General features: G+C 40.5%; 1 protein-coding gene across 6 annotated transcripts in view; it reads right to left on the reverse strand.

Annotated features, from left to right (window-relative positions):
• Positions 1-18,417, reverse strand: part of mettl15 (methyltransferase 15, mitochondrial 12S rRNA N4-cytidine) — a 206,200-nt gene that overhangs the window by 21,255 nt on the left and 166,528 nt on the right. For 4 of the 6 annotated variants that reach the window (XM_008118087.3, XM_062967769.1, XM_062967770.1 and 1 more), the window contains exon 7: positions 12,669-15,728. The exons of the other annotated variants lie outside the window; for them this stretch is intronic. In XM_008118087.3, coding sequence (XP_008116294.2) covers positions 15,416-15,728 — 313 coding nt within the window. In that variant the 3' untranslated portion in view covers positions 12,669-15,415. Of the gene's footprint in view, positions 1-12,668; positions 15,729-18,417 lie in introns of those variants that run through there. 6 annotated transcript variants of the gene reach the window in all.

The following is an 18,417-nucleotide window of genomic DNA, read 5'->3' on the forward strand; positions in this document are numbered from 1 at the left end:
ATGCCCTCTCACTTACTTCAGTCCAAATTCTTGACTAGGTAGGGTCCTTCCTCAGAATGAAGCACTTTGGGTCCAGTCAGTCTCCACAGGTACTTCCTCCATTTTGTTTTACTCTGCAGACCCCTCAGAGCAAGGGATTAGTGGCTTCTTCAGAGGTTTTATGGAGCTCCACATGAGTTACTTTTCTGCTCTGGCCTAGCTTTAGCAGGATACAGCTATCACAGCTCTTCACAGTCTACTGTTATGCTCTGGGTCAACCTGCCTGGCTTTCCCAGCTGGAGAGTGTCCAGTAAAACTCACAGCAGAGACAATGAGATAACGTGTGTGTACTTTTCTGCCCTTCATATTTTACTGCCTAAGGCAAATCACTCATCCTGGCTAATCACAGTACAATCCCATTTCTTGTCTCATTTTCACAGTACAATCTTATTTCTTCATGTTATAAAAACACAAACGATGCAAAAACATCCCATAATGCTTTCTGATAAAGTCAGACCTACAATGACATGGAACAACTGGACACAATAGATGGATGGAGCTCTTCCTTGTCCTCTCCTATGACTTTCTTTAGATACAATGCTACTCTCACACCAAGAAAACAACTTAGCATGGCAACTTTGGAAAACAAAACCCTTGTATATTTATTATGTAAGTTCTCCATATTTTGCACATAAATAAAATCCTTCACAGGTTTATTAATGTTCCAGTTGATATGCCCACTAAGCCTGACTCAATAAAACTTCCATTATGACAAACAGTATTGGGAAAGTTGCTAAATTAGTCAGATTGACAAGTTTTAAATAGCCTAAAGGCTGACTGAATTTTCGTATTTCTTGAGAACATCTTGCTTCTTTAACTGGCAGAATATTACCACAGATGCTCTTACTGGAAAGGATTCTTTCAGAGTTCTCCATCACATCCTTTTACTTCCTCTACAATGGAACAATGTTTTCAAATGGACAAGCTTTTCAACAAACAACACACATTAGAAACAAAAGATTAGGAAATAGAACTGGATCTAGAAATAGTAATTACCACAATTTTACAGAGTGATAGCTACAAATATCTATTCTCAACCCTATGTGTTCTACCAGCCAAATGAAAGAAAAGGCAAAGAAAGACCCAGTTTTCATGGGAGGAAAATCCTATGGGAGAACAAATAATTACTGTCTGTTTATGACATATTTTATACTTACATACACTGCAAGAAATGTTAATTTGAAAGGATGGATTTTATATGATTGGTCGAGTGACATAGTACATATACAGTAGAGTCTCGTTTATCCAACCTTTGCTTATCCAACATTCTGGATTATCCAACACAGTCTGCCCCCTGCCCAGATCCACAACTGTTTCTCTGGGCAGCAAGGACTGAACTTTTTACAGATTTAACTTCCAACAATGTTGTTACTGTAAGTTCATTTTATACAATTCTATCTTTATTTGTAGTCATTTTTTTAGTAGTCAATTTTTTTAAATCAATCTTTTCAGTACATTGCGATGTTTTGGTGCTAAATTTGTAAATACAGTAATTACTACAAACGTTACCGTGTATTGAACTGCTTTTTCTGTCAATTTGTTGGAAAACATGATGTTTTTGTGCCTAATTTGTAAAATCATAACGTAATTTGACGTTTAATAAGCTTTTCCTTAATCCCTACTTATTATCCAACATTTTCGCTTATCCAACGTTCTGCCAGCCCATTTATGTTGGATAAGCGAGACTCTGCTGTATTATTATTTATTATGTGCAGGGAGAGGTAGATAAAGTTGTTGTTGTTGTTGTTGTTGTTGTTAAGATACTCATGATACATTTGTAAACATTTGAGAATTGAGTAATAAGGAAAACAATCTTTTCTTAATCAAACTTTGCTTCATCAGTGCTTCTTTTCCCTTCATTTGTATCAGTAATTTGAGGCTATGCTTCTGCCGGCCCATTTAGCTTGGATAAGTGAAACTCTACTGTAGCTCCAATGGAGCTACAGTAGAGTCTCACTTATCCAACGTAAACGGGCCGGCAGAACGTTGGATAAGCGAATATGTTGGATAATAAGGAGAGATTAAGGAAAAGCCTATTAAACATCAAATTAGGTTATGATTTTACAAATTAAGCACCAAAACATCATGTTATACAACACATTTTATAGAAAAAGTAGTTCAATACACAGTAATGCTATGTAGTAATTACTGTATTTACAAATTTAGCACCAAAATATCATGATATATTGAAAACATTGACTACAAAAATGCGTTGGATAATCCAGAACGTTGGATAAGCGAGTGTTGGATAAGTGAGACTCTACTGTACTTACATTTTTGGGCCCTTTTCCCCCATCTGATGGGGGACAGGGAACCATGTTCCCTCCATGTGATGGCTGAAGGTGCGAGGGTGTGTCAGGCATTGGAAGGCACCCCATGCGCCTGCCGGTGAAATGGAGCAATTTGAGGGTAAATGTGAAGAGGTCCTTAGTTACAGTTACGCTTCAGACAACATATTATCAAACTATTTCTTAAAATTCAATCTTTGTTCAGTCCTCCTTTCCCATTTATTCTCCTCCTTTCCCATTTATTCTCTCTCACCTTTCACAAATGCTTTCTATAAACAGAGTACAGATCCTACCTAAAGCTCTCCTCGCTGTCCCTATATCATTCTAATAGGACTTCCTTCCTCTCTTTCTCAACTAATTCCCATCTCTATGCAAGTTCACTATTTCCAAAATAATCTACACCCTGCACTCATTTCTTACATACTCATCTATATTTCATAGAGATGGCTAACATTATGAGGAAGGACATACAAATGGTAGAGGCTATAGTAGTTTACTTTTGCCTGAGTCTAGTGAAAAGGGCAAGATACCACCCCTCTTTCCCTCTCTCTGGGCCCATCTACACAGGCCTGGAAACCCGGTAGAAAGTGGAATTAAATGGGGGGATACAAAAGCGCACCTACTTGATTGTGGGACAGCATGAAAAACACGATAGAAAGTAATTTTTCCAAATACTGGAGAAGGGCCCTAACTCAGCCATATATTCAGATATTATCTGTGTGTACACATACTCAAGTCTGTGCTTTTGTATTTTCATTATCAAGTCTCATTGCAGATTTTGCTTTTTCTTCTTCAAGGAAATGTGTTTGCAGCTGCCTTATTGTTTTGCATTTGTAAACAGAGATATCTTTCCAGGAAGTTGAGCTCTTGTGGTTCATCAGGAGCATTCCCAGTAACTGTTCTTGTATGCTGCCAGGAATGATATCCTAAAATATGGATATTGATGTTGGCACCAACCTTTGCCACTTACACTAGACCAAAGCAGAGGGCTTTGTAGGGTGCAGCTTGTGGGAAATAAGTAAAGACAGGCCCAGAATGCGGACACGTTCTCCTGATTAATACATCCCTATGAAAGGAGCAATAAATTCTATCCGAGGAAGTTGAAGTCTGTAAAAAACTAAAGAAGCTAGAAGGAAAATGTACTGCCAGCCTTTTTTCATGTATCTACAGGGAATCTGGAATCAGTTTGTGGGGTTTTTTTGTTGAGTAGGTAAAGGTAAAGGTTTCCCCTGACGTTAAGTCCAGTCATGTCCAACTCTGGGGGTTGGTGCTCATCTCCATTTCTAACCTGAAGAGCTGGCGTTGTCCGTAGACACCTCTAAGGTCATGTGGCTGGCATGACTGCATGGAGCGCCGTTACCTTCCCGCCAGAGCGGCACCTATTGATCTACTCACATTGGCATGTTTTCGAACTGCTAGGTTGACAGGAGCTGGGGCTAACAGCGGCCGCTCACGCCGCTCCTGGGGTTTGAACCTGGGACCTTTCAGTCTCCAGCTCAGTGCTTTAACGCACTTCGCCACCGGGGCTCCTGTTGAGTACCACTACCAAAATCCACTAACTAGTATGGCCCCTGATCACACTGACTGGGAAACTTTTCAAAGCCCTGGTCTATAGATATTTTTCATCTGGATGCAAGTTTGGAAGGGTAGTGTCAAAATAATCTATAAACTGTGCTTGTATTGTCACAGACTATAGGTGTTTGCTTTACAACATTTACATATGCACTAAGAGTATTCAGCCTGGTCCAGGAACTTCATGAATTTTGGACTGTAATTCCCATCACTTCTGATTTTGGAGCTGGTAGGAATTGCCATCCAAAACATCTGGAGATATCCATGCCAGAAAAGGTTAGCTTGAAAAAAATCAAAGCCTGACAGCAAAATCCTATGCCTATCTAATTAGAAGTAAATTCCATTGAGTTCAATTGACCTTTCCCCCAATATGTGCAGGATTGCAGCTTTAATTAGGAATTACCATGAAAAGAAAGTACTATATGATCCTTATGTCCATGGAAGATACTCTCCTGTACTAAACATAGAGACAGGAAACAGTGGATAAGAGTGAACCCTATTGAAATTATCATCTTTGGGCAGAAGTCATCATAGAATCATCATAGAGGACGTAGAAAACTGAAGTTCTTTATCCATTTTACACTAATTAAGCATTGGGGTCATTTTCTTTTATTGTTAGCAATTCTCTTCTATCTCTGTTAAAACTGCCATCCTGGGAAAATATCTTGGTAAGTACTGGAAGTTCCTTGGGAATATATTGAATGGGGAAAACATTGTGCAGATTTCCATCCCTCACCCCAAGTAACCAAGAAAAGATAGAAACCATAATAGAAATGTTTTGGCTTTTTCAATTTGTCTGGAAATTTGCCCTTCTTCCAAATATTTCTATACAAATATACTAGTCCTTCACTTTGTTTTTTGCATCATGAGCAAACAAACCAGAATGGCTCTGACTGGCTATCATTTTGGTTTCATCCAGATTGAGAAATTATGATCGCAAGTTTCAGAACAATCCAAAATCTTAAAATTCATTTTCAATGCCTGGTTTTCAATGCCTTCTTCTTTCAATGTTTATTTTATTTATTTTGTATCAAAAGGATTGCATACATTAGTATAAAACTGATAAAAATAGAAGGAGCACAAGTGGCTAAATATCTTTTGACCAAAAACGGGCAACAGCGATTGCATAGTCTGTAGCCTCAAACAATTCTTCCTCTGTACATGAGGCAGGACACTGTGGACAAGCATACAGATGCAGAGTTACCTGCTCTGCTCCACAGTCACACAAGTTGGAGGATTATTTTAGGTAATGTTAGTAATTGTAGTTTTCCTATTGAAATTAAGTGGCAAATTTTGATAATAGATTTGATGCTTTGTTTCAGTTGAAAAGCAACAGACCTCATATATCTGTCCTGTGAACTGAGCTAATGTATTATTTTTATTATTTACTGTATTCATACCCTGCCCATCTCATCTTGAAGGGGACTGAGAGTGGCTTACAATATATGCTGATTATTACTTGGAAGGGAGACTGCCTACAAAGATCAGGTGATGTAAATTATATTTTATAGGAAGGAACTGACAAGCCATGCATGAGTATTCACTGTGTAACAAAAACCTATGAAATTTATGGGGTTGCCATAAATCAATAGGTGACTTGAAAGCACACACAGATATGTATGTGCATATGGCCTGCTCATTTGCACTAAGTGGAACAGGAAATAAATGAGTTGGCATAGTAAATTGCTGTTTGATCTTCTATTTTATTTATTTGTTTAATTTACACCATGGCTATCTCCCAGTATTATGCATATATCACATTAAGCAACCTGATTTTAAATTTAAGAGCATAATTGTACAATAAGCAACATCAAATAGGTTAAGCAAAATGTCTTCCTTCTCAGGAAGCAATGGTGAAATTAAAATGTTGTTATGAGCTCTTTCAGTTTCCCAACAGGGTTATTTATATTGAGATATTCTATAAATATGCTCCCCCCCCCCCCCCCCAGGATTAGGTTAAATTTAACACTGCATTGTTACTAAATTTAATTACAAAATATTTGTAATGATGTCGTCCTGTCTGAATGCAAAAGTTTTCCTATCATTTAATAATTGTGTTGCCTCTGTGTTCTGAATGGAAGAATCAGTCATCAAACAAGATGTAAATGAAGTAGCAAATTCCAGTTGTTCTTGCCTCTTTCTGAGCCAATTACCACCTTTTTCAGTTTGAACCATTCACTATATCATCTTCCACTAAAAATGGATGAAAGTCTAAAGACAATGGCATCCTGTTGATTTTTGTCCCAAATAGACAACTTCACAAAACATTACCTTGCTTGGGACAATCCAAGGACATTAGCAAACAAAGAACATGTTTCCAGCATTTCCAATTTCCTCCAAAATGCTATGCCAACCTTTCACTTTACTACTTAACATCAAGGAAAATTGCAATACTTATAGGAGCAAATGAAAAGCAGAACATTTCCCTTCCATTCTGCAAAATCTTGGAATTTTCCATTTAGTGAGATGACTTCAACTTCACTGCTGGATAGTCCTAGTATTAATTGAATGGAGTGCAATTGAACTTTCCACAAGAGAAGTATGTATCAATCAAAGTATAAATTCTAGGATTCTCTAGGATGCAACTCAGGTGGTATCAGTCTGCAGTAACAGGGCTACGTTGAACAACGCTTTCAGCACAGAACACACTTTTAATCAAAAGTGCGATCAAGCTACATAAATTGCATGGAACTGCTCCAGTTAGCATGTCTGCAGTTTGGGAATATAGCTCAGGTAAATCTGTTTTACAATACATGTTTGTTTATCTTTAAGATGCGGCTGGACTATATTTTCTACTTTTGTGCAATGGTGGGGTAGGATTCTAGGAGACCATGGTTCAAATCCCCACTTGGTCATAGAGAAACCACTGCTTTTCATGGGCAAATCACACTCTCTTCACCCGAGAAAACATTGTTAAGAAAACTCCATGGTAGGGTTACCTTAGGGTTGCCACAAGTTGGAACAACATGAAGAGATGCACCAAAAACAACATGAAGTATTTAGAAATCCCTGAAAGAGAGTTTTAATGTATTTAGCAATGTAGAAAAGTACTCAAAGTACCTTTCCAAATTACAAATCCTAGGATTCTATAGGATAAAGGTAGGGCAATTCAAATGGTATCAAACTGCTAACAGTCAGCCATTGAGGAGTGGATGTAGACATGTTGAGTTCACTCTAAGAGGCCACCCAGCATTGGCCTAAAAATAAGACATTATAAAAATTTGACTTTTTCCTGTTCAGAGGTCTATATAATCTGAGTACATATGTTATCGTTTATTTAGATTGTGCAGAAATCTGGCTACTAATGATGCTCTTCTATCGGAGCCAAAGCTTCATGACTTGTTAGCAGTAGCCCAAGATCAATAAATTGACTGTGGTTTCTCTGCTGTGGTTGTATAGACTGTAAGATTAATGACTGTTCCTCTAACAGTCATCTTTAAACCTATTTCAGGAGTGGAAGCTAACATATTTTTCCAGTTACAGATGGATAAACAGATGGATGGAAACTCCACTGAATAGAGTGTTGGCTGCGTGTCATTCTGTGACTGACAGCCAATAAATATCATATGGAGTAAACCTGCAAACTAATGTGATGCTATTTACTAAAGCTCCATCAAAATGGGATGGGCTGCTTGCCAACGTTTCATTAGAGCAAATATTGTGTAGGGCCAAACAACCTCTTGCAAAGCGATTGCACACCTCAGCTTAATAATTATTGTCAAAAGATTTTGTTCTTAAACACCCTGCCCAATATTGGAATTTGGGTCTGCAAGACTTCTGCATGGGAAATAATTGCAAGTTGTAATATTTGTTCTTCACAAACACTATAATTTTTATATGGCATAATTAGTTTTCTAGCCAACTGCAGATAAGGTAGTATATTCCATGTTCACATAAGTTTTTTTAATGTGGAAATTGCCCATGCTAGGCAGGGACTGTCATGTTCTCTAAATTGGATGCTTGATCGTTTTTTAAACAGGGTGAAACAGAGACAGGTACTATATTATTTTTAGCAGATGGTGATATGCACTTGATAATAACCCTGAACAATGTACTATTATCTGTTATCACTGATCAAAATATCCAATGAGCATTTTGTGATCACTAATGCCTTCTTTTGCAAATCATGGGCTTCACAGGTTACATCTAATGCAGCATTCAAGTTGATTTCTGTTTTGCTCTGCTTCCAGCTGCACCTATAAAATCTATTCTAGGGAGTTCCCTCATGCTTTTAGATAATATGTTGGGATGTGCTATTCACTACCAATGGGGAATCTTGCCCAACATTTGACACCTAGATTGACATATTGGATACCACCCTATATAGCACATGGCCAGGGCAGGCCCAAGGTGATTTTCAAGTGTAGGCGAACATAATTTTGCCCCCCCCCCCAACCAATCACTGAAAAATAAAAGTGTTGGATAAGTGAAAATGTTGGATAATAAGGAGGGATTAAGGAAAAGCCTAAATAAAGAACAACACTCTGAAAACAGGGGAATTCCAGACAGGAAACAATCAGGGCCAGCTAACACCTCCCAACCAAGGATGCCCCCAGGGAGAAAGCAGCCAGGCTTTGAATCAGCAAGGCCATTAAATGCTAATCAAGCTGGCCAATTGCAACATTCACACAAGCCTCAAACACACAAGAGCTCTTTCTCCCACCCTGGACTTTCCACAGGTATATAAACCCCACTTACCTAGCTTCCAACAGACCTCACAACCTCTGAGGATGCCTGCCATAGCTGTGGGCCTGGCCCCGGAGGCAGGCCTGGCCCCGAAGGCCGGGTGCAGGCCTCAGAGGCCAGGCGCAGGCACCGAAGCCGAGCGGACCCAGAGACTGAAGCTGAGAGGAGGCGGGGGTGGTGTCTGGGTGCGTGTGCATGCGTGCATGCGTGCATACCCCCGCCTCCTCTCAGCTTCAGTCTCTGGGCCTGCTAGGCTTTGACCTGCAAGCGGGCCCAGCCAGACCGAAACCAAGAGGAGGCGGGGGATGCGTGCCCGGGTGCGCACACATGCGTGCATGCGTGCGTACCTACAGTGCCGGCTGGAAGGCCCAGCACTGGGCGGAGCACTGGGCGGAAGGCGGAGCGCTGGGCAAAAGGCCCGGTGTTGGGTGGAAGGCCCATGCCGGCCCAAAGAGGAGGCGGGGGTGGCCTCCGCTGCCTCCTGCCGGAAGCAGCTGCAAGCTCCAACAAAAAGTTGGCTTTAGGGCACTTGGAGACGCCTCAAGAGGTGCCTCAAGTGCGCCTCCCAAATGATGGTGCTTCAGGCAAGTGCCTAGAATGCCTTAAGGGTGAACTGCCCCTGCACATGGCAAAAACAAACACAAGCACCAGTGAAGATTAGATTCTGTAGACATGATTCCTCATTGTAATGGAACCATTAAGTGTTCAGGGTCATCTAAGGTAATTCAAGATTTCCTCAAATTCAAAGGGATATAGTGTCATTTGTAAGAAAGAAAGTGTAATTTGCAGAGCAAAAGCAGTAAGAATCTAGCTAGCATCATCAACCTCCTAGGTATTCAGAGAAAGAGACAGACACCAATACTTTCTGAATATTTTAACATCCCGGTAGGGCACACCATGGAATAACAATGAGTAGTAGCTCCTTGAGCAGAATACAACATAGAAAAATAAAATAGAAAAAAAGAGAATTATTTTGGTATTTTCTCAGCCTGAGAATGCTGTTTCTAATTTATTCAATTTTTTATTTTTATTTTTTTTAAAAAAAACACTGTTGGGCTTGAACTCATTGCCCTGTATGCTTAAGTTGCCATTGGTTTGACAATTTCATCTTCAGCATTCCTCACATACACCGTATAAAGATCTGGTGAGTCATGGAGCATCAGTGTTATGGTAATTACTAGACAAACTCTGAAGATGATCCGCCCCAAATCCTATTGGAGAGATGGAGCAGGATAGAAATAAAGATTACTATTAGTAATCAAAATACCACCAATAGTTAAGGAAGAGAAGGAAACCTATAGGTTACAAGTAGCCCAAAGCTACATTGAAAGCTGCCTCTCGTAATAATGGACCACTTGAAGTAAGGGTTACACCCCCACTGATTTCTATTAATACCACTTGTATACAGAACTATTAATATTAATATAAGAAGAAAAAATATGTTTTACATTCTATTATAATTGTATTTATTATTATAGTTGTGTCAAAATAACATATCCACTCTCAAGAACATTTTTAGCAGTGCTGGAAAAAGGTACTGGATGTGTGTGCCTGTTCAGTAATATTTAATACTAGCTCGGGAATTATTTGTCTTTGAATGTTATGTATTCTCAGTTTGGAGTGAATGAACTACAATACCCAGAATCGTGGGTCAATCCTCTCCAAACCCTGCCAGTATTCAAAGTTGGCCATTTTGGTTCTGTGTACCAAGTGTGGTCCAGATCTGTCGTTGGCTAGTCATCGCCTGGCTGCAGTGCTCTCTGGATGGGGGTGAACTGCTACAACTCCCAGATTCCAGGGGCAATTGTCCCAAAACATCTGTCAGTATCCACAGCAGGCTATGTTGTGTGCCAAGTTTGATCCAGATCCGTCGTTGGCTGGGTTCAGTGCTCTTTGGATGCAGATGAACGACAACTCCCAAAATTAAACCCATTCCCACAAACCCCTACAGTATGTTGTTGGTCATGAGGCTTCTCTGTGCAAAGTTTGGTCCCAGTCCATTGTCGGTAGGGGTCACTGTTTCTCTGGATGCAGGTGAACTATAACTCCCCCAAACTTGTCCAATATGTTCTATTGGTTATGGGGGCTCTATGTGCCAAGTTTGGTCCTGGTCCATCATTGGAGGGGTTCGGAGTGCTCATTCATTGCAGGTGAACTATAAATCCCAGTACCTACTACTCCCAAATGTCCAGGCCAATTCCCCTCAAAACCCACCAGTATTCAAATCTGGGCATATCAGGTATGCATGGCAAGTTTGGCCCAGAGCCATCATTGTTTGGGTTCATAGCATTCTGGGTGTAGGTGAACTACAACTCCTCTAAATTCCCCAGTAGGAGTCACAGTGCTCTGACTTGATGCAGGATGAGCTACAACTTCCAGCATGTGGAGTCAATCCCCCAAACTCCTCCAGGAAGTGTAGTTGTGCTGTGTTTCTTCTGCACACTGATTTGAAAGGGAAAGGCAGTAGGTGGGGTCATGCAAATTTCACACCAATGGATAACCCTGGGATGCCTGCCTGTGGTAGAGGACAATTCAAAATCTAGGATGAAATGGTCCCCAAACCAAAGCATTCCTTGGGTGGTGGGCCGTAGTGTTTGGGGAGGACATTGGCAAGGGTTGGACTGCATGTTCATGGCGTTCGCTGTAACCACAATGTCAGTGGAAAAGAGTGACTTGGTGGCTCCTCAGCATTGGGAACTATAGCCTGTTTGTGGAGGCTAGAGGCTGTCTGTGTGATCAGACACCTGTGCCACATACACACATACGGATTGTCACTTTTAGACATAGATAGATATAGATATAGATTTTCCTTTCATTAAAAAGCTTCATTTACCCACATAGTGAAATCTGGGGTTATGAAGGGAAGTAATATCACAGTGATTGTTCTACAGTGTGTGATCTAGGAATCCAAGAAATATTTTAATTTATTTTAAATAAATTCTTATATGGCATATTTTCTGATTTGCTATGTATTGTCAGACAGTTGGACAATACACAGACAGGGTCACCTTTTTGGTTTTCATGGTTGTGTGTTGAAGCCTGGTCTCCAGAATCATAGTGCATCGTGCAAGCTACTAAAGCACACTGATTCTTAACTTCATTTCATGCAATCAAATCTCTACCTGACATGAGTTGCAACTTGGGCCAGACTATTGATAACAGGATGACCTGGAGATTTATTGTTCATACTGATGCCATAAGTCAAAGTCGACTTGACAGTAGTTAACAATAACAAATGCACTGTTGAGGCACCATCTCACAACTTTTCTTTTTTTCATGTCAGGAATGACTTGAGAAACTGCAAGTCGCTTCTGGTGTGAGAGAATTGGCCATCTGCAAGGACGTTGCCCAGGGGATGCCCGGATGTTTTGATGTTTTTACCATCCTTGTAGGAGGCTTCTCTCATGTCCCCGCATGGAGCTGGAGCTGACAGAGGGAGTTCATCCGCGCTCTCCCCGGGTTGGATTCAAACCGACAACCTTCAGGTCAGCAACCCAACCTTCAAGTCATCAGTTCTGCCAGCAAAAGGGTTTAACCCACTGCACCACCAGGGGCTCCCTTCTCACAACAAATCTATTATACCAACCCAGAAAAGAGAAGGTAGTAACCCTGAAGCTGGGCATGTAACTTGTCCAAGGTCACCTAGTGGGCTTCCATGGGGATTCAATCTCTGTTCCTCAGTCTTAGCCTTACAAAACGGAAATATCCAGTAGCATTAGATGGCACTTTCTTGTTTATAAGCTTCATATAACAACTCCAAAGTTGTTAGTATCCAAGGAGCTACTTCAGTCAAGGACTTTTGCCCAGTATGTTTTTTTAGCCTAGCCCTACTTGAACAAATGATTGCAAGAGTGTATTACACACAGCTCTTCTGTCTATATGTAGTTTCAACAGTAGCTTTCTCTCTATAGTTTATGAAGGCCATTGTCTGAGGGGAAAAAAAATCAAAAGCCTTGTTCAACAAACAAAAATTCTATGGGGCTTTTTTTTTTTTTACATTGCCCTTTAAAATAGTTGTTATGAGAGAAGTCACACGCACTGTAATTTTCATTGACACATCATGAGCTGAAATTGAAGAATAACCACTTGTCCAAGGAAGCTTTTATTCTAGATTTCAGTGTATATAATGGCAAAATAGCTTAAAAGCTGGACCATCACTGTGAAGAACTCAGTATATGGCGAACCTAAATCACTGGTTTTGCAGTAGCCCTGGCTTCATTCAGCTCTGCCAGCTGAGAAAAATGCTTCAGTACCTACTGGTGTGGTCTAAACATCTGATGGGTTGTCACTTATCCATTTTATTGACTGGTTGACTGATTGATTGCGCTGCTAAACAAATGGGCATTTATCTTTGCTACAAAGGGACACCTTCAGAAATAGGGAATGAAATAACTGTGGGCCTGTTGGCTTGTTTGATTTGCTCCAGACAGCAAGCACACAAGAAGTTTTCATTGCGAAAAAAGTGGGGTAAGGGCCATATTTTCTACTCATTTTAGCCCTGGAAATGGAAACAGACCCCCACACTCTTTACCAGCATTTACAACCTTGGTAGCCATCCCATTATGGTCTAAATACCTTAAAGGCACTAGATCTTGTCTGATCATGGAAGATAAGCAGGATCAGTTTCAATTAGCACTTGGATAGAGATTTCCCATGAATACCAAGTGATGGAGGCTGAATTTCAGAAGAAGGAACTAGCAAAACCATGCCTGAGTATTCATTGCTAAGAAAATACTATGAAAAAACAACAGGATCACCATACAAACACAGCTATCCTTTGCAGCTTAAATAAATGTAAACCATGAATATAATAAGCTTTTATATATACAAGAACAATTGTCATATTAATAGACCTGTAAAATATCCTTAATTCTTAAATCTAAAACATGACAAAGATCAAAAAGACTGTGTACACATCAAGTCTTTCTTGTCAGTTTTGCATTATGATCTACCACTAGCATCATCAGCTCATGCAGTTCTTCACATTGAGGAACTCCAGAGCAGGTTTCAAAAGCAAAAGAAGGTGCTGCCAGAAGGGATACTCAAGCTTTTCTCTTTGGATCCCAGCCTGTGTACATTTCTGTATGGTAATTTTCATGGAGTCAATTCTCCTTCTCAGTATCAGGCATCCATGCAAAACTGGAGATAAACCCCTTCTAAGTGAACAGTTGTGGGCATTCTTTCATGCTATATACACAAGGCTTTTTTCTTGCTGTTAAGAGAAATGTCACAAATTACAGCCAACCACAATCCATTAACCTTGAGCAGTTCATCATGCACTCTTTCCTTTTCTCACTAGGCTGACTCTATCCACGAACAAGGGTAAATGACAACAGTGGAGGAGAGACAAAACAAAATTTCACAAGAGAGAAAACATGCTAGCTTTCGCGTTGGTGGAAGTAAAGGTGGTAAGGTTTGCTGTTTTCTCCTTTTAATGAACTAATTGAAGCAAGGATAGAGGATAGGAAAGCGTGATTATAAATGGGCTGTTTCTTGCTCACTGAGAAAATTTTCCAAAACACTAAGGCCAATCTATATTAAGGGGGAAATGTCCTTAGAGAAAATCCAAGAAAAAGATATATTAAAATACACCAGGAATGAGGCCAAATACAGGACTATATTCCCAATGTTCCTTACCCTTGACCATTCTAGCTAGGACAAATGCAGCAAACCACTGGGCTACATCCAACAGGAGTGGCTTTCCTCTTAGACAGCCAGTCTTCTCTTGCTCCTATTGCATGCCACCATATCTGTTCTCATCCAGAATGAAGAATCCATTTCACATATCAGTCATCATGTTTGTTCTGACAATGGGTAGAAATCATTAGATGCGTGCCATTATATTACAATGCTGCTTTTAAAACACAGTGTTTGTATGTAAGAACTGAATGTAAAGAGCCAATATGACGTAGTGGTTTGAGCATTCAACTATGACTCTGAAGACCAGGGTTTGAATCTCCACTCAATAATATAATATACTTTATAGTCATGGATTCCCACTGGGTGACCTTGGGAAAGTCAAACTCAGCCTCAGAGGAAAGCAGACACCGTTGAACACATCTTTCCAAGAAAATTCTGTGAAAAGTTTGCCATAGGGCCACCTTGAGTCAGAAATTATTTGAAGGCACCTAGCAACATCCCAAGATAGTCATGGATGGTAGGGCACACTCAAGAGGCAATGTTGCAAACTAGAGCAGTGTCTTATATGTTGTGTTCCTGAGCTGAACCAACTAACAAGCCGTAGACAATTTCAATTCATATTTCAAATGCTAAAATCTTTTCTGGTGGCATGTAATCACTTAATCACAACATTATCAGTAAGCAGAAATTGTTGTAAATGAAAATGTTGGAAATTTTCAGAGGGACTGCTCTCACAAGTACATGTTTTAAGACAGACCTGCATAATATACATGTGGCCTTCGAATAGATTCTGGGCAGCCCAAAAAGTCTCTAATCCTAAGACTCATGGGGTTGCAACAAATGCCTTAAGAGGCACACACATCCACGAAAGGGAAGAACTGTTTTGGTCTTACCATTCTTCTTCATAAAAGACCTACATGGATCTCTCTCTCTCTTTCACTCAGGTGCCTTAGCCTTCATGTGGGGAAAAATTAACCCATGGAGGGGTTGTCACAGAAATGGGGAACAGCACTGCTCATGCATCCCTCCATCCCTTCTTCCTTCTGGGACAGAGAGGGAACCTCATCACATTGAGGCAGAGAAGCATCTCCTCCCAGCTTCCATGCACTGCTGGTACGCTACTAGCACAGTCATATGACACAGAGTTACTTCCAGCAGGGCTCCATGCCGGCTGCACAGAGAAACAGAGCTCAGTGGAGTGGGGTGCACACCAAATTCCTCCTACAAGAAAGCCAAAGGAGGAGGAGAGGAAATAGGGGACAGTGGAAAAACGTTGTGGGACCCGACAGTAAGGAATGCAGCATGATACTGCCCCATGGTTTCCCCTGCTGTCCCTCGGCTTTGTAAGGTCCATCTGATAAAGTCCAGGGAGTGGCATCAGCAGGAGGCCACCTCAGCTCCTGTTCTCCTTGTCCTGGTCCAAAAGTGTGCAAGCTTGGCAGTTGCCGTTCTGCCTTTTCCTGCCCATCCTGCTCTTTGCTCCAGGTGTTGCACATGGAAACTCTGGGAGGGGAGGAAAGAGGGAACAAGCATGTGTTTGATGAATGATACACAAAAAGCCTCCCATGCAACACCCATGGAAATATATGGGAAGGTCCTGGGGCAGCAAACGGAAGGAGCTGGTAGGGAAACAGGGGAAGAAACACTTTCAGACACAACAGAAAATGATGTGAGGTAGTGCACCTACACTGTAAAATTAATATAATTTGACAGCAGATGAACTGCCATTGGCCAATGCTATGGAATTCCGGGAGTTGTGGTTTTACAAGGCCTCTAGCCTTCTCTATCCAAGAGTGTTGGTGAGGTGCTAAAATCTATCTGTGGCTCAAAGAAGTCATCTAAATTTTGGCCCCTTACTACTGCACAATTTTGTAGGCTTGGTTTAGCAGATCAACCTCACTGTAGGAAACTTACCCCTTTAAACCATCATCTGTGGCTATCCTGCTAGACAATAATCTATATATATATATAAGAGTGATGGCATCAGGGCTAAAGTCCTAATTAGAGAGAGAGGAATAATTGTTTTTATCCAATTGCTGCCAGTTACAAGGCTAAGTTCCACCTACTTGGTCTCCTAGCAACCTACTCAGCCCAGGGGACAGGCACAGTTAGGCCTCACTTAGGCCTCTTCCACAGATTATCTAATTTGCACTGGATTATATGGCAGTGTAGACTCAAGGCCCTTCCACACAGCTATATAACCCATTTATAATCTTATATTATCTGCTTGGCACTGGATTATCTTGACTCCACACTGCCATATAATCCACTTCAGTGTGCATTTTATACAGCTGTGAAGAAGGGGCCTCATATAATCCAGTTCTAAGCAGATAATATAAGATTATAAATATACAGTAGAGTCTCACTTATCCAACATAAACAGGCCGGCAGAACATTGGATAAGCGAATATGTTGGATAATAAGAAGGGATTCAGAAAAAGCCTACCAAACATCAAATCAGGTAATGATTATACAAATTAAGCACCAAACATCATGTTATACAACAAATTGGACAGAAAAAGTAGTTCCATGCGCAGTAATGCTATGTAGTAATGACTGTATTTACAAATTTAGCACCAAAATATCACAATGAATTTAAAACATTGACTACAAAAACATTGACTACTAAAAGGCAGACTGCATTGGATAATCCAGAACACTGGATAAGCGAATGTTGGATAAGTGAGATTCTACTGTAATATGAAATAATTACTGTGGTAATCCAGTCCAACCCAATTCTGCCATGGAGGAGACAATCCAAGCACGCCCAACAGATGGTCACCCAGCCACTTAATAATAATAATAATAATAATAATAATAATAATAATAATAATAATAATAATAATAACAACAACAACAACAACAACAACAACAACAATACGATCATACAACCATAAGGTTAGGAGACCCCCCCAAGGATCATCCATTTCAACTTCCTTCTACCATACAGGACGACACAAACCAAGCATTCCCGACAGATGGCCATCCAAGATCTGCACAATAATAATACAAATCGAATCATACAATCAGACACTTAGGAGAGACTCCTAAAGGCCATCCAGTCCAACCCAACTCTGCCATTGGACGATACAATCCAAGCACTCCCAAGAGATGGCCAGCCAGCCTCTCAATAATAATAATAAGAATAAGAATAATAATAAGAAGAAGATCATACAATCCTAAGGTTAGCAGATACCCCTAAGGATCATCCAGTTCAACTTCCTTATATCATGCAGGAGGACACAATCCAATCACTCCTGACAGATGGCCATCCAATATCTGCACAATAATAATACACATCGAATCATAGCATCAGTTAGGAGACACCCCTAAAGGCCATCCAGCCCAACCCAATTCTGCCATGCAGGACACAAGCCAAGCACTCCCAACAGATGGTCACCCAGCCTCTCAATACTAATACTAATGCTAATAATAACATCATCATACAATCCTAAGGTTTGGAGTGACCCCTAAGGATCATCCAGATCAACTTCCTTCTACCATGCAGGAGGACACAATCCAAGCACTCCTGACAGTTGGCCATCCAGCCTCTACATAATAATAATGATGATGAAGATGATGATGATGATGATGAAGAAGAAGAAGAAGATGATAATAATAATAATAATAGAAGCACAGAATCCAAGAGTTTGGAGAGACCCCTAAGCTGCCATCCGGCCCAACCCTTTCTACTATGCAGCAGGACACAATCCAAGCATTCACAACACATGGACAACATATAAATACTATACAATACTACACAGGGACATAGACCCCCATCTACCCTCACCACTTTCACAGTACACAAACAACCAAATGCATACTAAACATAAAGACAACCATACAACAGACATTCAATACCACCACTACCTCAACAATTTCTCACCAACACCACCAGACAATGCCACAGCAACGCATGGCCGAGCACAGCTAGTTAACCTATAAAGAGAATCCAAAATCAAATCCTCAACAGACTGCTCTAACAAATGTAGATTTTCTGTAATTACTGCTAAACCAACAGTCAGTTGGTATGCATTTGTTCACCTCATTATCCTGCAGATAATTTCATAGTGGTTGATTGTATTTTCCCATTTGGTATTTTAACTGGTTCTCCTTAACTGGTTGATTCGCCTCCTGCATGCTTCATGCTGCAAACACACATAAATTAGTGATCCGTGCTGTCCAGTAAGCA

This window comes from Anolis carolinensis, chromosome 1, assembly GCF_035594765.1.
Source record: "Anolis carolinensis isolate JA03-04 chromosome 1, rAnoCar3.1.pri, whole genome shotgun sequence".
NCBI classification, from domain to species: Eukaryota; Metazoa; Chordata; class Lepidosauria; order Squamata; family Dactyloidae; genus Anolis; species Anolis carolinensis.